The sequence below is a fragment of the Fistularia commersonii genome, chromosome 4, assembly GCF_037954325.1.
Source record: "Fistularia commersonii isolate RoL2024-O1a breed Wild chromosome 4, RoL_Fcom_v1.0, whole genome shotgun sequence".
NCBI classification, from domain to species: domain Eukaryota; kingdom Metazoa; phylum Chordata; class Actinopteri; order Syngnathiformes; family Fistulariidae; genus Fistularia; species Fistularia commersonii.
In genome coordinates, this window is record NC_141287.1 from 22,214,507 (window position 1) to 22,235,752 (window position 21,246).

A 21,246-nucleotide genomic window follows, 5' to 3' on the forward strand; every position below is an offset into this window, starting at 1 on the left:
GATGGAGACGTGAAATTAGACAAGTTCCATAGATTCATTGCTGCTGATGAGCTTTTCAGAGACGTCTCATCCAGGAAACAGGGAGTTTATGAGTCAAGTGAAGTTCCTGTGCAGGAAGTAGTGAAGGTCTCAGACCAGGGAAATGTTACAGCAGAACAACACACTGCGACAGACCAGAAAGTTCAAGTTAAACCAGAAATAATTGAGCTCTTTTCTGAAGACTTGGAAGAAAACCAGCATTCTCGCACAAAGACCTCTGGTGTTCCTGTGTCAGAAGGAACACTTGGAGGTTTTTTAGCGAAGGAAAAGTATCCAGAGCGATTATCAGAACCAGAGGGACCCTCCGAATCTCTTTTAGTTGACACAATTAAAATTAAGCCTAAAACATCTGAAACTAAGGTAGAACGTTCTCTGACAACACAAGGAACTAGTCTTGGATTAAGAACTACTGAAGATGAATCCAAAGATGTTCTCCTAAAGGAACAGACGGTTAGAACAGAAGGACCTCAGGAACCCCTCAAAACCTTAGAGGTACCTGTCAAACCAATAAAACATACAAACCAATCAGAAAAAGAAGGTTCCTTGCAGGAAGTTCAGGCTGAAACAGTCAGAGTCAGACAGGAGTTTGGAGTGGTTAGTCTGTTAGAACCAGCAGAAGCAGAAGAACAGGCCAAGAGAAGAGTTTCTGTAGCACCAGTGATGGAGGTGGTCTCTGTGAAATCCCAGGTCCTTAAAGATGGAGACGTAAAGTTAGACAAGTTCCATAGATTCATTGCTGCTGACGAGCTTTTCAGAGACGTCTCATCCAGGAATCAGGGAGTTTATGAGTCAAGTGAAGTTCCTGTGCAGGAAGTAGTGAAGGTCTCAGACCAGGAAAACGTTACAGCAGAACAACACACTGCGACAGACCAGAAAGTTAAAGCTCAACCAGAAGTAGTTGGGCGCATTGCAGATGACTTGGAAAGAAATCGGCAAACTGTGAGAAAGACCTCTGATGTTCCTGTGTCAGAAGGAACACTCAAAGTGTCTTTTGTGGAGCAAATGTCTCCAGAACAATTATCACAACCAGACAGGACCTCTATCTCTCTTCTAGTTGACAGGATTCATCTCAGAACTGAAAAAACTGAAACCAAGGTAGAACGTTCTCCAACAAGACAAGAGACCAATCTTATAAGAACTACCCCTAAAGATCAATCCAGAGATGTTCTACAAGAGAAAAGCACTCATGCAGAAAAAACACAGGAACCCCTCAAAACCTTAGAGGTACCAGTCAAATCACTAAGAGACACAAACCAGTCAGAAAAAGAAGGTTCCTTGCAGGAAGTTCAGGCTGAAACAGTCAGAGTCAGACAGGAGTTTGGAGTGGTTAGTCTGTTAGAACCAGCAGAAGCAGAAGAACAGGCCAAGAGAAGAGTTTCTGTAGCACCAGTGATGGAGGTGGTCTCTGTGAAATCCCAGGTCCTTAAAGATGGAGAAGTAAAGTTAGACAAGTTCCATAGATTCACTGCTGCTGATGAGCTTTTCAGAGACGTCTCATCCAGGAATCAGGGAGTTTATGAGTCAAGTGAAGTTCCTGTGCAGGAAGTAGTGAAGGTCTCAGACCAGGGAAACGTTACAGCAGAACAACACACTGCGACAGACCAGAAAGTTAAAGCTCAACCAGAAGTAGTTGGGCACATTGCAGATGACTTGGAAAGAAATCAGCAAACTGTGAGAAAGACCTCTGGTGTTCTTGTGTCAGGAGGAACATTTGGAGGTTCTTTAGTGGAACCAAAGTCTCCAGAACTACTATCAGAAACAGACAGGACCTCTACTGGTCTACTAGTTGACAAGATTCAATTTAGATCTGAAAAAAATGAAACCAGTATAGAACATTCTCCTAAAACAAAGGGGCCTAAGGTAGGAATTAGAAGTACCTCTAAAGATCAATCCAATGATCTACTGCTAAAGGAGCAGACAACTCTTGCAGAAGGACCTCAGGAACCCCTCAAGACATTGGTGGTACCAGTCAAATCACTAAGAGACACAAACCAATCAGAAAAAGAAGGTTCCTTGCAGGAAGTTCAGGCTGAAACAGTCAGAGTCAGACAAGAGTTTGGAGTGGTTAGTCTGTTAGAACCAGCAGAAGCAGAAGAACAGACCAAGAGAAGAGTTTCTGTAGCACCAGTGATGGAGGTGGTCTCAGTGAAATCCCAGGTCCCTAAAGATGGAGACATAAAGTTAGACAAGTTCCATAGATTCATTGCTGCTGACGAGCTTTTCAGAGATGTCTCATCCAGGAATCAGGGAGTTTATGAGTCAAGTGAAGTTCCTGTGCAGGAAGTAGTGAAGGTCTCAGACCAGGAAAATGTTACAGCAGAACAACACACTGCGACAGACCAGAAAGTTAAAGCTCAACCAGAAGGAGTTGGGCGCATTGCAGATGACTTAGAAAGAAATCAGCAAACTGCGAGAAAGACCTCTGGTACTCCTGTGTCAGAAGGAACACTTGGAGGTTCTTTAGTGGAACAAATGTCTCCAGAGCAACTATCAGAACCAGACAGGACGTCTACTGGTCTACCAGTTGACAGGATTCACCTGAAAACTGAAGAAACTGAAACCAATGTAGAACATTCTCCTAAATCACACGGTCCTAAGGTAGGAATAAGAACTACCCCTAAAAATAAATCCAAAGATGTTCTCCTAAAGGAACACACTCATGCAGAAGAACCACAGGAGCCCCTTAAAAAACTGGAGGTACCAGTCAAATCACAAAAAGACACAAACCAGTCGGAAAAAGAAGGTTCCTTGCAGGAAGTTCAGGCTGAAACAGTCAGAGTCAGACAGGAGTTTGGAGTGGTTAGTCTGTTAGAACCAGCAGAAGCAGAAGAACAGGCCAAGAGAAGAGTTTCTGTAGCACCAGTGATGGAGGTAGTCTCTGTGAAATCCCAGGTCCTTAAAGATGGAGACGTGAAATTAGACAAGTTCCTGAGATTCATTGCTGCTGACGAGCTTTTCAGAGACGTCTCATCCAGGAAACAGGGAGTTTATGAGTCAAGTGAAGTTCCTGTGCAGGAAGTAGTGACAGTTTCAGACCAGGGAAACGTTACAGCAGAACAACACACTGCGACAGACCAGAAAGTTAAAGCTAAACCAGAAGGAGTTGGGCGCGTTGCAGATGACTTGGAAAGAAATCAGCAAACTGTGAGAAAGACCTCTGGTGTTCTTGTGTCAGGAGGAACATTTGGAGGTTCTTTAGTGGAACCAAAGTCTCCAGAGCAACTATCAGAACCAGACAGGACCTCTACTGGTCTACTAGTTGACAGGATTCAACGTAGGCCTTACAAAGCTGACACCAGGTCAGAACATTCTCCTCCAACACCGGGAATGAAGCAGGAAATCTGGACCACCCGTAAAGATGAGTCTAAAATCCAAGAGGAGGACACTCAAAGAAGGGACCTTGCCGTTCAAAGACTGACGGGAAATGAAACAGAGATCCAGATGGAAAAAGATACACGACAGTCTGAGCCTGAAAACATTTCCCTGAAGAAAGACAAGAGTAGAGCACAAAGCCTGGACAGAAAGGAGAAAGCATCTGTGGTTTTGTCCAAATCAGTCAAAGACACCCGGCTTCAGGCGGCAGAACAAACTGCAACTGATAGTCAGTTCGACAGAGTGATTGGTGAAATCACACCTAAGCTACCGGAAGAAACCGGAGGTGTTTCAAACCTAAAGATGTTAGAGCGCCATGTTGAAACAGATCTAAGAGTCAGAGAATCTCCAAGTATCTTGGAGGTGGATTATGGTGGAACTTCTCCAGATTCCCTCCAAGATCAGATGACAGTTCAGTCCAGAGCCCGCCGTCTTAACGATGGTGATCATTTGGGAATTCCATCGACGGAAGTCACATTCGAGAATCAAAAACAGTTTCTCGGCAGAAGTACTGATTCTCAAATAAAACAGAAGCCGGAAAAAAAGCAACCTATCTTGTCAGTAGAGCCGGAGGCTAAAGAGCCAATAATTGAACAGGGTGTTTCAGAGGGGCGACGGGAAGTGGTCAAACCTGAGGGGACAGGAAGGGTGACAGGGAAAGACAGAAAGGTTGATGAAAAAGAAAAGGTTTTGGCAGAGCATGTGAAACCAAAGGCCTTTGTTGAACCCGTAACATCCAGGGAAGAACAGGTAGAAAAACCCTCGAGGGTGGAGTCAGATGCTGGACTGGATTGTATGCCCAAGATCAGAGAACCTTCAGTAACAGATGAAGCTAAGTTGACCACGATGGATGGGACAGACTCTGCAGGACTGTCCTCAGAGTTCAGGAAGTCAGAAGCAGACATCTCCCGCCTGGAAGGAGATGCTCCTCCCCAGGAGGCCCCAACCATAGGCAGAAAGGACTGGGAAGCTCGAGGGCTCCCAAGCTTCATAGAACCAGAGGGCAAAGAAAATGTCCATCCTGAGGTTCTCTCCAGAGGTATAGACGGATGGCTTTTTTGTGTCACCAAGCACGTGGTTTTTATGGGAGCACCAAAAACCTCTTGTACACCTCATGGCTCAGTTTCACGGCTCTCCACTGCCATCCGACTGGATTCCCATGTAATATCACCCATTTTGTTGAGGCACAAATGTGTTCTTGGCCACGGCGGTGATGAGCTGCCGTCACGTGTCGGTTGAGACACTCTTGCTTTTATCACTTCACATCAGAACCACACGTTTCATGTTCCGTTTGCTCGTTCTGTGTTTGTTGTGTCCTTTTGCTGTAACTCTTCCACTGTGATTGTGTTGAGAAAAATGTTCTACTGAAGGTGTAAGTGTAAGTAGCAACAAGGAGGAACACACTAACCCCTTCTGGTTTGTGACGGCAGGTCTTCGGGTGCTGTGACTTCTCTGTCCCGCATGTCTCGGCGTTCACCCTCTCGGTCCTGTTAAAGTTCTGACTGTCACGTTATTTCATTTCAAAGTTGACGTGAAGGAGAAGGACACGCCGCTACCTCGCAAAGAACCTCTGGCAAAGCGAGCTTCCCCTGCAGAAGGTACCACAGCTTCGCCTACCTCTGCTTTCTTTTCAGTGTTCATGTGTGTCAGTGCCAGATGCTTATTGGCATTCGTACAAGAATGTTCCTCTTCGACAGATCTGGGTCTTGTAGACTTTGGGGGCGTCTAAGACTGTAGCCAAGTTTTTAGACAGAAGCTGAGATCAGAGTTGCGGAGGGTCTCAGGTCAAACTTTGTGCATGCAGAACTTTGTGTTGACTCTGTGCATGTGCTGTATTTGAAGAGAGCAAACCTGCCGCCAAAGTTCAAGACGCTAAGAGACCTGCCGATACAGACAAAGCAAAGTTGGAGAAGCGAGTTACTCCAACTGAAGCCAAAGCAGGTACTCAGAGATGCACTTCAAGATGAATAATAATGAGACCTTGTCTTGTCTGTTTGTTGAAATACTTCCGTTTCCCCTTCTTTTACAATTAAAGTGTCCAAGCCACAGGCTGCCGGGAAGGCCGAGGTAGCCAAGATGGCGATGGAAGAAGGAAAATCTTTGGTAGTAGAGGAGGCTCTTCTGTTTGAGACAGGTAGAATAATCTGAAATATGAGTTTGTAAAAAAAAAAAAACACGTTAATATGTAATTGTCTTCCATCTTACGTAATCCTTACAACAATCGACTAACATTCTTTACAACGTGCCACTTGTTGGCCGTTTTGTCTGACCTGGGTCTGCGTCCTTTCTGTTAATAGTCTCTTTTTGTTTTCTTCTTTTGTGCCGTCTGTCCTTCTCAATCCTCAAACCAGTGTTTCTTGAAAAAAAAATGCATGCTACATTTTCACTGGTGCCTCAATTTGTTCAGCTAAATGTTATTGTCACAGTCATCAAACTGTTACCGAGCCGAGATACGTTTCACTTCAATCTACTCGCTTGTTGTTGCTCATCGGAAAAAAGGTCCAACAGTTTTCTGAACTATACCTTTGTAACAGATGAAACCAAGGGACCCGTCCAGGCACCAGGAGGAGTTAGGAAAGGTAAGGCTCCTTTTTCTTCCACATCACCATCAGTGTAGAAAGCAGCCCAGTGACATCATCAAACTTGTAAACCTGTAGACCGAGGCATCGATTCACCCCGGGCTCAGAAACGTCCCCTTCACTTCCTGCTTCCTTCAAGCACTTGCACTGGTCTGGTGTCATCTCGGTCCAAGACGTCTCAAGAGAAAACATTTACGCTTTCCCGCAATGGTCCGATGAAAAGGTTGGGATGCTGTGCTTTCGATGTCAATCAGCCAATCGGGTCTCCTCGATCAATCCCCGCAGATCGGTAACGCTAAATTAGAAGGAGCAGCGAGGACGGGTTGGAGACATTGAGTTCCTTCCCACCCTTGATTTTTCCACATCTTGCACTTTTACCACGAGCTTGCGAGTCGCTGCTCCTAATTTAAGACGGACGCCGGCCAATCGAGGGAGTTCCTGAGCCCAGGGTGAAGCAGGATTATTGTGTCGCCATAACCTGAGCGTTCCACAGGGCAGTTTTACAACCGTTTATTTAAATGCATGTGTGCAGCGCATGTTTTATGTTGATTTTATTCAATGGCAGATGTCTTTTCTTGTTTGGTCTTTTTGCTGCATGCATTTTCGTGTATATTATACTCATTTTTTTGTTTACAATGTGATGTCTGAACATGTCTGTCTTGTCAAACCTCTGCTGCCTTTAGAAGTGGCTCTGCATAAAAAACGTTCGATTCAGATGGAGGAGGCTGGTACCTTTAAGGTTCCAACCTTAAGAAAAACCACCCCGATCACAAAGGAGGAGTCGGAAGGGGAGCAGGAAATGATCAGACTGAAGAAAATCCCCTCAGTCGCACTCATGGAGGCTGAGGAAGTGGAGAAAATTCATGGGGTCTCCAAAACCACAGTGATTGACATTGAGCAGATGGTTCGCGAAGAGGCAGACGTGGAGATGTCAGTCATCTCCAGGACACCTGCGGAGGAGAGGAAGCCGCGAGAGAAACCAGATGTGGTGAAAAAGCCTGAAGTTGTCGAGTCCGAAGACGACAAACAGAGAGAAGCTACGAAACAACTGTGGGCCCAACAAAAAGCCGGTCCAAAGGAGGAGAAACCAGAAGATAGGATTTCACTGAAGAAAACTCCCAGGACTCCAAAGGAGGAGCAAACTGCACCTCCCGACAAAGTTCTGAAGACCGTGAAAAAACTGCCCTCGGATGAACTGGAAGCAGAAGTGGTAAAACTTAAACCGTTTCAGAAGCCTGGAGAAGCTGCTGGGGTGTCAGAGAAGGAGAAGCGTGAGAGACCAGACGTGGAGCCTGCGATTTTTCAAAAGGCCGAGAGAAGCCCCAGAGAGCTGGAGGCTAGAGGAACCCAGGAGAAACCAGAAGGAGCTCCAGCAGAGGCAAAGGAGGTGCCAGCTGGGGTACAGAAGCCGGCAGAGGGAAAGAAAACCCCAGAGAAAGAAACTGAATCTTTCAAAACACCCATCAAGGCCAAGAAGACCCCTTCACTAGAGCCCGAGACAGAGGCCGTCAAGCTGAAGCCCTTCTCAAGGCCCTCAAAGCAAGTCGATGCAGAGAAAGAGAAGAAGCCGGCCGAAGAACCGCACAAATATCGCACAAGTCCAGAGGACAAACCAAAGAAGACCCAGACCCCCGAAACTCTGGAGAAGAAACCGGAGATGCCACAGGAGATTGAACCGGCGCCAGCAGAGGAAAGCGTTTCCGCTGTCCCAAGTCCTGTGAAGAAAGTAGAGAAGGTTCCTGAGGAGCCCAAACCTCAGCAGCTGAAGAAAGGAGTCCAACCCCCGGCAAAAGATGGAAAGGAGGAGGTTGCTTTGAAGCCTTTGGAGCAGCTCAAGAAGGTTCAGCTGAAAAAGACACCATCTCCTAAGGTGGACAGACTAAGAGAAGCGGAGGAGGTCCCTGTTGAGAGGAAGATGAGTGTCGATAAACTCAAAAAGATTCCCAAAACTGTCACCCCGAAGGACTCGCCTGAACCCGTCACTTTGAAAAAGGTGCTGAAGAAGCCTACGCCGGAGGAGGGCGGTTCGGAACCGCCAAAGCCTGAGGCGGACAAGGTTGCCCCGGCAAAGAGGGCGTCGCCCGGAGCAGGACGGGTGAAAAAGGTCCCCACCCAGCCGGAGGATGACTCGTTTGAGGCTGTAGGTGAGGAAGAGGCTCAGCGGGAGGATGAAGAAGCCTGGGATTGGGAAACCAGTGGCAGAGAAAGTGTGGGCTCTGAAGACTGGGAAGGTGAAGCAGAGGAGGGTGCTCTGGAGGTGCCGGGGGTGACCAGGAGAGGTGAGATGGTGGTGGCCTCAAATCATTGAGTTATGACTGGAAAAGTCTCTGCCATCATCCCCTGAATAATCTCATTCCCACCGTCACACCTCCATCTCAATGTTCTCCATCATCTCTGATCTTAACGCGATCAATGCCACGTTTTACTCGTCGTCCGTCCCAACATCCGTCATATGCGTCCACGCTTTCTGTCACGTTCGTCCAACACGTTCATATCACATCATCTGTGTTCGTCCAGCTTCTGTCTTCTCTTGCACCTTCTGAATATCTTTGTTCTTTTGCAATGTCCTGATCCTACGTTTTCCATTGGTCGTTGTGGTTCTACGTTGTTTAGTCCCAAAGTTGTTTTGTTCTCCCTCATCATGTGTATTTAATCGCCATCACTCCATATTCTCCTAACCCCTGGAGCAGAACTTGTTTTCTAACTGTACATTTGCAAAGACACGATGACAAAGTGTACGGCAAACTCACGTCGGCTGTTTCCGAACAGAGGGTCAACCGGCAGAAGAGGCCGGACGAGGAAGAGGACGCGGCCTGAAACGTGAGTGTTCGATCGGACAGACGGTTGTATCTCAGACGGCGCCGTTGAACCGAGTTTCACAGTTGAATCTGAGTTGATCTCCCTCGACCTGTTCCTTCAGCCAAGCAAACCCCGTCTCCCGGAGAAGGGAGAGGTCGGGGCCTGAAACCCGGCGGAAGAGGCACCCCGCCCCCAGAGGAGGGTTTCCCGGCATTCAAACTCAAAGCTGTCCCGTTGAAGTTCATCAAGAAGCTTCAGGACATTGTCCTAACGGAGGCCGAGTCCATCGGCTCCTCTGCCGTGTTCGAGTGCGAGGTCTCGCCTTCCACCGCCATCACCTCCTGGATGAAGGATGACTGCAACCTGAGGGAGAGTCCCAAGCACAAGTTTACCTCGGATGGCAAAGACCGCAAGTTGAACATCATTGACGTCCAGCTGTCCGACACCGGAGAATACACCTGCGTGGCCAAGAACGCGGGCAAAGAAATATCCTGCACCGCCAAGCTCATTGTTGAAGGTATTTCTGTCTGCTCTTTCAGCTCAAAGATACCTCAAGCCAGACGTTAGCTTATCTTTAGACGTCAGCTTATCCCGATGACATTCGTGATGCCGTGGCCATGTTCTCTCTTCACAGAACTTCCCGTGAAATGGATCAAAGAGCTGGAAGAGGAGACCTCAGCCCTGAAGGGCCAGCCCATCTATATGACCTGTGAGCTCAACAAGGAGAGGGATGTGGTTTGGAGGAAGAATGGCGAGGTGCTGAAAAAGAAGGCTAACAAGATTCAGATCAACATCATCGGTATGCAGCATGCGGTGACCATCCAGAACTCGGCAGAGGAGGACGCCGGGCTCTACTCCTGTGAGGTGGCCGGCCAGGAGGATGTGAAGACCTCAACAAATGTCAAAGTGATCGGTAAGCGATGAAGGAGACGGTCTTGAACCAATGGCAGACGCCGGAGCCTCACCGCGCCATGTTTGGACCATACATATGGCTGACATGATGCACGGGGTTGTGTCGCTTCAGTGGTGACCAATTGTCCAGAACCTTGGACTTGGATACTTGAACTCCCACCTTTGTTTGTTGTTGCTACTAATGTATGTTTCGTAGCTAAGTTGTGTTGAACTTCAACAGAAATCATCAAAGACTGGATCGTGAAACCGCTGAGGGACCAGCACGTGAAACCAAAGGCGGTCGCAACGTTTAGATGTGAGCTCTACAAGGACACGCCCAACTGGAAGTGGCTGAAAGGAGAGAACGAGGTCACGCCTTCGGACAAGATCGAGATTAAGAAGGACGGGAAGGAGCTGACGCTCACCATCAAGAACTGCCAGCCTGATGACGTAGCCGAATACGCCATGGAGGTGGAGGGGCGTGTCTACACTGCCAAGCTGACACTTGGAGGTTTCAGTCTAAAAGTCTTTGTACCCCTAAACTTCCTCCCTGTCCTTCCCTGGCTACGTTTAACTTTCTCTCTGATGGTTTATATGTAGACCCTAACACTTTTACTTTCTCAGAGCGGGAGGCTGAGATCCTGAAGCCGCTTGCCAGCATTGAGGTGGTTGAGAAGGAAGACGCCGCTTTCGAGACGGAGATCTCCGAGGATGACGTTCCCGGAGAATGGAAACTCAAAGGAGAGGTTTTGACAAGATCCCCGGTAAGAAGCGATGCCCGGGTCCCGGTGAAAGGATCTCTGCACGTTCATTTTGATGTTATCAAGGAGTCCATCGAAGGGACAGCGCACGTTAAATGTACAAGAGATAAAGTCAGAAGGAGATGGCTCGGCCATGGGCCGAGGAGGGACGGTGAAGACCTGGCAGAAGGATGCCGAGGTTGGAACTGCCAGGCGGGAGTCCTGGAGGAAGACCAGAGAGGAGGTTAATGGATGGTGGGGAGGAGGACATGAAGTCAGTCGGTGTGAGGGAAGAGGATGGAGAGGAGAGGGTTCTGACGGGGTCGAATGATTGTCTGTGGTGATTCCTGAAGAGAACAGCCTGTGGGGAAATAGGACTCCGATGTCATCCACCTTATGAGCACACATATTTCAATGTATTTCTCAGACATGCGACATCCAAATGGAAGGCGGGGTGCGCAGGCTCACTCTGAAAAACTGCCAGCTGGACCAGGCCGGAGAGGTTTCCTACCAGGCTCTCAATGCCATCACAAGTGCAATGCTCAACGTGAAAGGTAAGCAGGGACGCCAGGTAACCCGGAAGGGACCAAGAGGGAATTGGCTTGTCATCATATTAGCTGTGAAGATAAAGACGTAAAGTCCATCACCATTTAAATAAAGCATTTTGGCCCATGATTGGACCTTAGGTCTTTAAACCACAGGGTTGATGGGTCATGCGCTTTGTGTTGCGCCACTCCATCTGGCCACCGTCTGTTCAACCCGAACAAAAGCAGAGTTGGTGTTTTGCAGTTCTTAAGATCTCCTTTCTTCATAGCACAGCGTGTCGCACTTTTGCTCAAAAAAAGCTGGAAAAGCACCGGGTAAACATTCGTACTGTCGGCGATGAAGTATTGCTCTTGCGCGTGGCGGCTTCTTGATCTCCATACTCATCAAACGGTCCAGTGAGACGAGTTTGGAAAGAAGACCCAACATTCTCACCTGGATTTTTGTAAAAATACAAAACGGACGAAAGGAAGAATGGACGCCACGAAGGCTCGGACGATCCGAAATCAACATCCAAGTGCTTTTCAGGTGCACAAATACAAAGACTCTGAAAGACCGCTTGACGGCTTGCATCTGCTGTTACCCCAACGACCCTATTTTCAAGCAAAGGCCTCACAAGACGAAGAGTTCACGGAAGGTTTCGGCAGGATTGGACGAGCTTCGTTTTGCCTCGATTCGCCACAGTCTAATGGCCAACACCATTTCATGGGTCGGATGGCCTCGTTGAGCCCCTCTGAGAACACTAACCCTGCCGCTGCTTGTTGACAAGTGATGCCGTGGTCGGTTTGTTGATTATGTGTTGCTGTTGTGTTACCCTTTAAACCAGAAATCGAAATGGACTTTGTTGTCCCGCTGAAGGACGTTTCTGTGCCTGAAAAGAAACAGGCTAAATTTGAATGCGCCATCACCAAGGATGTCTCTAAGGTCATGTGGTACAGGGGGGCTGACATCATCACCCCAGACCAAAAATATGACATCATCGATGATGGAAAGAAGCATATGCTAATCATTAACTGCTGTGAGTTTGATGATGAGGATGAATATGCCATTGAGGTTTTGGACAAAACATCGAGAGCGAGACTCACAGTGGAGGGTAAGTTGCGGAAACGACTCGCCGATTCTCGGCGCGCGGGGACTTTATTCATTGAGTTGGTTGACTTCTTTTTCCAATGAACTCACATGAATATATCTTACTAATACAAATATAGGTATCAGGCTCAAATTTATTACGCCGTTAAAGGACCAAACTGTGAAGGAGGGCAACACGGCTCGGTTTGAGCTGGAGCTCTCCCACGAAAACATCCCCGTTACTTGGTACAAGAACGACGTAAAAATCCACCCCAGCAGGACGGTGGTCACTCATGTGGACGGAAAGAAGCACGTGCTAGAAATAAAGGACGTGACTCTTGACGATATTTGCCAAATCAAGGCCGAAGCTAAAGGAATTCCTTCCATGGCCAACTTGACGGTCATAGGTAACGCCGAGGACACTCGCCCCCTTTGTCCCTTTGTTTGTTTTGCCCTCGTCTGTCCATGTCGGTGTCTGTCCAGGTCCTCACGCTGGCCTCGTCCGCGAGGCGTGTCCCGTGACGTTCCCCGTGTTTTGTATCGCTGTCCTTTGTCACGTGATCTCTTTGTGTCGTACGTGATGCGTGTGCTGTTTAAACACAACCGAGGGTCACTCGAAAATGTCCCACCTTCCAGAGGGCGACGCATACTTCACTGTCAAGCTGCAGGACTACACTGCAGTGGAGAAAGACAAAGTGACTCTAGATTGCGAGCTCAACAAAGACGTAGGTGTGGTGTGGTACCACAATGAGGACGAATTGAAGGCCTCCAAGAATGTGGCCGTCCTCGCCGAGGGCACACGTAGAACGCTTGTAATCCAGAGGGTGGCAGACAAGGATAAAGGACAGTATGTTTGTGACTGTGGAACAGACAAGACAACGGCAACACTTCACATTCAAGGTAAAATTGCAGATTGTGCGTCTGCTTCCTTAGAGGCGACCCCCTTAACGAACCTCCCACCCCTGACATCGTCCCCTAATGTCACCTCACGACCGGCCAGCCATCCATCCCACACTTGGACGTTGTAGCACTGCTTCACGCCTGACCCATAGTCTAATCATTCCTTTTAATACCACTATCCATGTGTGTCATCAGCCCACCTTCCTCAGAGAGTTTGAAAACACAGAAAGGGACCGTAGACGAGCACTGCTTGCGGCACAAAAGCTTGGCTTAGTTTTGTTCCGTAAGCATACCGGGAGCTGCAGTTGTGTCCGTGCGTCTCGGTCGGTCTGATCTTTGCGTGAGTCCTTCTGTCGGATGTCGTCAGTCAGCTGTTCCCTCTGTTCACCGTCAGCTCGCCTGGTCAAGGTGCTTCGGCCCATCTATGGTGTCGAGGTGTTTGATGGAGAGACGGCTCGATTTGAAGTTGAGCTGAGTGAAGACGATGTCCACGGCCAGTGGAAACTGAATGGAGAAGTCCTCGCTCCGTCTGCCGTATGTCTACGTAGATATTGTCTTCGCTTTGATGCTCTCTGTTTTTGTTCTCTTCGAATCAGGAAGTCTAAGAAATTCACATTGTTCATATCCGACCTGTACCAGTAAATGTGCGAACCTTAGCGGTCTCGCAAGCTCGCACTTGACAGCGGCGATCGCCTGTCGCGTCCCGGTGTCTTGCTGAAATGCTGAAGTTTGTTGGCCATTTGCAGGACGTTGAGATCGTGGAGGACGGCTCTAAACACACTCTGGTGTTGTACAACTGCAAGGTGCCTCAGACTGGCGAGGTGGCGTTTTCTGCCGCCAACGCCAAGTGTTCGGCTAACCTGAAAGTGAAGGGTGAGCTTTCAGTTATCCTTCTCCCACTCCACCTTGAGTCCTCACACACGCCCCCTAGACCTCATTCACTTGTTTTCTGTCTCGTACTCAATCTTACGGCCTCTCGACACCTTCGGGAACGTGGGATCCATGTTGTGTAAAGCGATCCGCATTCTGCGAGCGACAAATTTAGTTTGGGAATCAACAGTTTCTTACTTGTCCTGACTCGGCGGACCGCGAGCCAGCGGCCTCCCGGTTCCTCCAGGGCTTTTTAACCGTACCGATGTGTGTCTGAACCAACAGAGCTGCCGGTCACATTCATTACACCTTTGGCCGACGTGCTGGTGTTTGAGCGGGACGAGGCCAGGTTTGACCTGGAAATTTCTAGAGAGCCCAAAGGCTTCCGTTGGCTCAAGGGCTCTCAGGAGTTGGCAAACGATGAGAAGTTTGAGCTTCTGACGGAGGGAAACAGGCACACTCTGATCGTAAAATCCGCCAGATACGAGGACGAAGCTAAATACATGTTCGAGGCCGAAGACAAGAGAACATCTGGAAGGCTGATCATCCAAGGTCGGTCACACAGCGTGCACACCGCCTAGTTTTCCCTGGATAATAATTTTGCCAAAAGTCTGTCAAAAACTCCGCGGACAAAGAATGAGTTTTTCTTGTCCTCGATGGGGAAACCGACCTTGTCGTGGTCGCACACATCGAAAGGCACTTCCGGAGTTGTTTGACACACAATTTTGGCAAATGCTCATCGGACACAGATGAAGAAAACCTTAAACCGGCTTATTTTGATCCAAATATTTTGTACATAACTTCTGTTTGTCAGGCATTCGTCTTGAATTTATCAAACCTATCAAGGACGTGATGGTGAAGGAACGTGAAACTGCAGAGTTCAGTGTTGAGCTCTCTCACGAGAACATCCCGGTGGTCTGGTACAAAAATGACATGCGTCTGCACCCCAGCAAGGTGGTGCACATGTCGGAAGACGGCAGGGTGCACACCCTCTCCTTCAAGGAGGTCACCATGGATGACACCTCCGACATCAGGGCGGAGGCCATGGACAAGAGCTCAGAGGCCTTGCTGACGGTTCTCGGTGAGTCTCCTCCTCTTAACTTTGAGAACAAACTAAAATCGTGATTGTGTGTCGCGAGTCACTGGACCGGTGAACCACCCGGGGGCCCGTTTTGATCGATCGATCACCTTCGGCTCTGAGACTGAGAGACTGAGACAGAGAGTTCCCACTCAGCCGTCACGATTTGTCCACCGTGGACTTGGAAAATGTACCCATTGATCGATCAGCGTTGCAGAATGCTTTTAATACCACACACAGCTGGTCAGGGTTAGCTCCCGTCTCTGTGTTCAGATGAGATGGGTAAGTTATCTGGCACCACCAGTAGGATCGACAGGAGACCAACCCTCATGCGTTGTCCCCAAAATACTTCCAGACAGGAGTTTCTCTGGCCCACTTTTTAAAAATCGCTCACCCCATGAAGACCACCGAAGAGGGCTGTTCTGAAGGGAGGCCCTTGTGATGGTCTCACCGGAGGGTGAACATCAGATTGTCTTGCAAACGGCCCGAGCCCCGAGGAACGCCTCGCGAATTCCCGGTTCTAGTTTGATGTCCTTTCTTTAAGGCTCCAAGCATGAAGTGAGCCTGAAATCAGCGCTCCACGCAGCAGCGGGTACTTCGGGCAAAAGCAGTACCGGCGGTTCTTCTGCTCAGCCCCGGTGGTTTGGCAGTCAACATCTGTGTTGTGTGTGTTTTTGTGCACTAACAGAAATATCAGATGTGTCCGCTCAAGAGAAAAACACCATCCTGGAATTAAGCATCTCTTGCTGTTGTCTTCCTGCAGAGGGCGACCTTTATTTCACAGTCAAGCTCCAAAACTACACTGCTATTGAAAAGGATGAGGTGTCGCTGTCCTGCGAGCTCAGCAAGGCCGCCGGCGAAGTCAGGTGGTTCAAAGACGGTAACGAAATCTTTCCGTCCAAGAATGTTCTCCTCAATTCGGACGGCAAAAAGCGCACGCTGGTTCTCAAGAAGGCGGCAAAGAGCGACATGGGAGAGTACACCTGCGACTGCGGAAGCGACACAACCGCAGCCACGCTGAACATCGAAGGTAATCCGGCCCGCGAGCTTCCACCTGCTCGCTCCGTCGTCGGGAGCTCAGCGTCGGACCTTCGCCCCCTTCCAGCCGCCCTCCTCGCCACGTGGCCGCCACTCATCCTCCTCACTTCTTCCATCACCGCTCTCCGATTCTGAACGCTTGCTGACCCTGAGCTTTGTTCCTTGAGGATAATCTGAGCCAATAATCCGGGGATTAAAACAGTGCATGGAGACACTCGGAGGACGTCGGATGAAAGCGCAGTCCGACGTCCCTTCAAGAGACGGTGCACATGTTTTAACGCTCTGATTATTCTGTGCAGATTCGAACAGGAAAGAACTCAGTGTGAAGATTCACGATGCGCAAGTTTGACTCTTTAGCGTTTGATTCTTTGCGGGGGAATCCAAGCGTTATTTTCCGACCAACGGATCCCTTTGTAACCTGATCAACGAGCGGAAAGAAACAAATCTTTGGAAAGTGTCTTTTCATGTTTAGGTAGATGTCTGATAATCCAGATGTAGAGCAGGGCAACGTTTCATCTAACCATCCCTCCGGTCCACTGCTTTGGACCTCAGGGACGCCTTGCAGTTACAAATGCATGAATGTAATCACAGAACTCAAAGTAGCGCCTCACAGTTTTCGCTTATTTGTAGCTGATGATTATCGGTTGTCCCGCTTCTGCACAAACTGTAAGTCGCTCTGAATGGGAGCGGCAGCTTCTGGCACAAACCCGTCTTATCGGAAGTCCATTCTGTTCTCCTCTTCGTGTTCCACCCGGTTGGCTTCACGGCTCCCATCGGTCGCCTTCCGCTAACCTCTGTCCGAACCTCCGCAGAGCGCGACATCAAGGTAGTCCATCCGCTGTACAGCGTGGAGGTGACGGAGACGGAGACGGCCAAGTTTGAGACGGAGATCTCGGAGGAGGACCTGCACGCTGTCTGGAAACTGAAGGGCGAGACGCTGCATCCGTCCCCCGTAAGATCCAGATTACAAAACTAGAAATTCAACGGTACAGAAAAAGAACCTGCGAGGAGATACGGTCTGACCTCGCATTGTAAATGTGATTCTTCGGTTGATAATATTCCGCTAACGTCACTTCTCGAAGAGGGAAAAAAGGTATAAAACTAGTAAATGTGCCAAATAGTAACCCGAGGTGAACCTGGATCTGCTCCCTTGTGTGCCTCAGGACGTGGAGATCAAGGAGGAAGGAAAGCGACACATCTTGATCCTCTTCAACTGCCGCAAGGACATGGCGGGCGGCGTGGACTTTTCGGCAGCCAATGCCAGGTCCTCGGCCAGCCTCCGGGTCAAAGGTGAGACCGATAGCATGCGGATACGTTCGCTGATGACGCGTCGATCTCCACCGGGAACAGGAGGGTGGGCTACATCTTCCAGAAGCTCCTCCTCTCGAAACACGGCCGTCACTTTTTGCCAAAACCGAAAATCGACGGTTCAAACCCGGTCGCGTGATAGTCAGTCTTTCCTCAGGACGGACGGACGGACAGAAAGATGTCCTGATGGATGATCGATCGGCGATCGGTTGCGGGATCGACCAATAGACAGACGGAGAGAGGAAGGGAGAGGGGGGGCATTTATGGAGTTTGTCCACCAGAGGGCGGATGGGGGTTGAACTTGGCTGCCGACAAGGAGAGCAAGTTTTCTTTCAGCCTCCAAATGAACACATTTTAAAGTTGAGAAAAGCAAGAGAAAAAAGTATCAGTGACACCATCTGGAACCTCCGGGGCTCTCAGGGATGTGGTCTGAACCGCCCTGAGAGGCTTTAGTTACCTGCCCACTTTGGCCACGGCGGTCCGAGGGACAACAGCCAGACTGATCGGCTCCTGTCAATCAATCTGATCGGCTCCTGTCAATCAATCTGATCGGCTCCTGTCAAATCAATCTGATCGGCTCCTGTCAATCAGTCTGTCGCTGTCGTTGTCCTATTGTTCAGTGAAAGGAAGTCTTAAACCTGAATCTACAAATCCAGAGATCGGCTGTTTGATTAACCTTCGGCGATCGAAGGAGAGCCGAGAAGATCAGATCACCTCCCTCTTGGAATCGTAGACAAGCGGGCAGGAATTTGACGGTTCTCTGTCCTGGAAAGGAGGCCGGCTTAAGGCTGACGCCACGCCAGGCTTCGGTTCTCCGTAAACCAGGTGTCGATGTTCCTCCGATCCCGTTAATCCGACAACATCCCGGCGAGATCGCCGCCGGTCGCCCGACACCGCGGGACACGTGTCGCTGTTACAACACTTCTGCTCCCGATCGGGTAACTCCTTCAGGGGCGACGCATTCTCCTTTTCCGGGGGAATCTGGCAGCTGATTGACAGGAGCAGACCGACGGCGGGCTCCCGGCCAATCAGTTGCCTCGGTTATTTTGGAAGCCGCATGCCTTATGTAGAGCGGGGTGCAAGAGATTGGCAGGTTCCGGGCCGCGACCCCCTCCCGGATTGGTCTCCGCCGGCCATATACATCCGATGGCAGGTTGTATGCTAATGAGCCGCCCCCCCAGCGCCAAGTCGCAGGGAGTCCGGGTCCAGTTGTCCCCGGGGCGTCCAGCGGCCTGCGCTCGGACCCATCGCAGCAGGACGGGGCGCCGGCGGCGGCCTCCTCTCTCGGATTTATCGGATCCATCCAGCCGGTGAGCTAATCATGTCCTCTGGCGTGTCCAAAGCCCGGGTCATCGGCCTGTCCAGGCCCCTGAAGGATGTGAGCGTGACCGCCGGGGAGACGGCCACCTTCGAGTGCGAGCTCTCCTACGAGGACATCCCGGTGGAGTGGTTCCTGGGGAGCTCCAAGCTGGAAGCCGGCGAGCGGGTGAGTCCTTCACCTCCGCCGACACGTCCCTCGCCGCCGTCTTCATATAAGGTTCCGTTGCCGGGAAGGAAACTTTCTGCCGCGCAAGCGTTTCCCGGGGCGTTATTTTTAACAGCTGCTGTGTGTGTCGGGGGGCGGGGGGTCGGCGGGGGGGCCGGGGGGTTACTTTGCTCCAGGAAGCCGGCGGCGATTCAGCGGCGCGAAGCTAAAACCCTCACCGCTTGATTTCACACTGAAATAAGAGTCGTAACCGTCAGAATCAGCTGGGTTTAGCCAGCGCCAGAAACATGAGAACCGGAGAAACACTCCCTCCCCGCCGGGCAACTGTGCAATCCAGAGTTCGACCTCACGACGTGTTTTACGTTTGAGGATCTAAAACATCAGCGGAGCGTTGAGATCTGAGCGGCTTTGAGCTGATTCAAGCAGGAAAGGACGTTTCCCGAAATAGGGACGAAAATAGAGGTTTCAGTAGATAAAACACCAGATATTATGAAAGATGGAACCCTGTGTGATGATTACCACCTCGCTATTGGTTGTGCTGTTGGAACGAGTCGTTTGTGGATTCTGACCAACAGTCCACCGCTCTTTTCTCCCTTGAGAATTCTACTTGACGCAGCGACGCTCTGCGACGGCCAGCTACAAACCAAACACTAAAACAATATCAGACAAGCGATGGTGTTTTTGCTCCAAACGGGATGTCGAGCCGCTCGAAGGCTCTCATCTGACGCCGGATCAGAAGCAGCTGATTGATTAGGAGACCAGAGAAAACCCAGAAGAAGACAACTTCCAGGGAAAAACAAGAAAAAAGCAAACAACCGGGGCTGAATAAATCAGACCCCGACCTCGGCCCTGCATGTTGTCATGGAAACACTCTCCTCTGACTGGACGCAGAAGGAGGCGAGCGGCTTGTTGTCAAAGACCATCAGATTCCTGCTGATTGGAAACCAAAACTGGAAAGTCCTCCCTCTGCGTACCGAGGTCAAAGGTCGGGGGGGGGGGGGGGGGGGGGCAGCAGCTGCCGGTTTCAGTCTGAGCTGTCAGGACTCAGAAGAGACCTCGTTCCCGAGGGGAAACACCGAATCGGCACAAAAGATTATAAGAGTTACCGGGAAAGTTCTTGGATTGAGACACGTTTCCTAGAAATGAAAACCAAGTTTGCAGAAAACATTTGTGAAATTCCTGAAATCAGACAAAAACTGGTTGTGTGTCCCTGAGTCAAAGGTCCTGGTTTGAACGGGAGGGAGCAGCAAATGAGGCTCCCGGGGGGTCGGGGGTCAGGGGTCAGGGGTCAGGGGTCGGGGGTCAGGGGTCGGGGTTCGAGCCGAGCGCCCGCCGAGAGCCGCTCCTGACGCCTCCGTGGCCTCCTCAGGTGGTGCTGAAGTCGGAGGGTAAAGTTCACCGCCTGACGCTGAGGGACGTCCAGCTGCAGGAGGCGGGTCAGGTCCGACTCACCGCCAAGGACTTCCAGACGGAGGCCGTGCTCAGCGTCAAAGGTACAGGCCGCTCAACAAGGAGAACGTGGGAGGTTCTCGGCCAGCGAGGTCATCGGGGCCGTGGAATCATCGGCAGATGCACCAACCTCTGCTGCCGGCCTCCCGAGAGAGAAAATAAATAAAAAGTAGTAGGAGTTCAGCCGGAAACGGAAAATAATTCAAAAAATAGATGTGAGAAGCGAATCTGGCGTGTTATTGAACTTCAGTCGCTGCTGATTTTCATGCGAAGATTAGATCTGTGATCTTTTCAAGACTAATAAAGAGATTAACTCCAATCCAAATAAATGTTTGGAACCGGCGATGAGACGCATCCAGGGCCGCGGCAACGCAGCCAGTAAGAGTTGATAATCTGATGAACCAGAAACATCAGAAGAACGTCGGTGGAGATGAAATACCTTCCAGGAAGTTACAGTAGTCATACAAGTCACAGTTTAAATGTCCAAAGATTATTACTCCCCAAAATAATACGGATAACCTTACTGATGACTGAGCGCAACCCCAGGAGATTTACAGCTGCCGTGCCAAGCAGTGAATCTGAGCGTCCGCCCCCTCAGAGCCACCGGTGGAGTTCACCAAGCCTCTGGAGGACCAGACGGTGGAGGAAGAGGCCACCGCTCGCCTGGAGTGCGAGGTATCTCGGGACAACGCTGAGGTGCGCTGGCTCCGAGACGGAGAGGACATCCGCAAGACCAAGAAGTACGAGATGGTTATCGACGGCCGCAAGAGGGCCCTGCTGATCCACGGCTGCGCCCTGGACGACTCCAGGACCTACACCTGTGACTCCAAGGACTTCAAAACCTCCTGCTTCCTCAACGTGGAGCGTGAGTTACAGCAATTATTTGGCTGTTTTGTGTGTGATTACAAGACCTGCTCGAACTCGTCATGAGAACATTTATCTGGAGGTCGGCGGAACCCCGCAAGATGTGGCGGTGTGGAGGTCAACCGCCGAACCCGACTGCTTTCGTTATCCTCCCGGGCGCTTCGATGCGGGCAGGTTTCAGATTCGGTTCTTCTAAGTTTGAGATGTTCTACCTGACGTTCC

At 50.1% G+C, this 21,246-nt stretch overlaps 1 protein-coding gene across 1 annotated transcript in view; it reads left to right on the forward strand.

Moving 5' to 3' along the window:
• The window catches only part of LOC147235135 (titin-like), a 183,393-nt gene that overhangs the window by 74,096 nt on the left and 88,051 nt on the right, over positions 1–21,246 (forward strand). The window contains exons 100-123 of the mRNA XM_086146017.1: positions 4,938–5,009; positions 5,254–5,352; positions 5,447–5,545; positions 5,946–5,990; positions 6,674–8,269; positions 8,760–8,810; positions 8,911–9,306; positions 9,424–9,702; positions 9,922–10,191; positions 10,305–10,444; positions 10,848–10,974; positions 11,790–12,056; positions 12,172–12,438; positions 12,668–12,931; positions 13,326–13,465; positions 13,678–13,804; positions 14,087–14,353; positions 14,616–14,882; positions 15,643–15,909; positions 16,730–16,869; positions 17,081–17,207; positions 18,569–18,711; positions 20,081–20,204; positions 20,759–21,025. Coding sequence (XP_086002143.1) covers positions 4,938–5,009; positions 5,254–5,352; positions 5,447–5,545; positions 5,946–5,990; positions 6,674–8,269; positions 8,760–8,810; positions 8,911–9,306; positions 9,424–9,702; positions 9,922–10,191; positions 10,305–10,444; positions 10,848–10,974; positions 11,790–12,056; positions 12,172–12,438; positions 12,668–12,931; positions 13,326–13,465; positions 13,678–13,804; positions 14,087–14,353; positions 14,616–14,882; positions 15,643–15,909; positions 16,730–16,869; positions 17,081–17,207; positions 18,569–18,711; positions 20,081–20,204; positions 20,759–21,025 — 5,841 coding nt within the window. The remainder of the gene's footprint in view (positions 1–4,937; positions 5,010–5,253; positions 5,353–5,446; positions 5,546–5,945; positions 5,991–6,673; positions 8,270–8,759; positions 8,811–8,910; positions 9,307–9,423; positions 9,703–9,921; positions 10,192–10,304; positions 10,445–10,847; positions 10,975–11,789; positions 12,057–12,171; positions 12,439–12,667; positions 12,932–13,325; positions 13,466–13,677; positions 13,805–14,086; positions 14,354–14,615; positions 14,883–15,642; positions 15,910–16,729; positions 16,870–17,080; positions 17,208–18,568; positions 18,712–20,080; positions 20,205–20,758; positions 21,026–21,246) is intronic.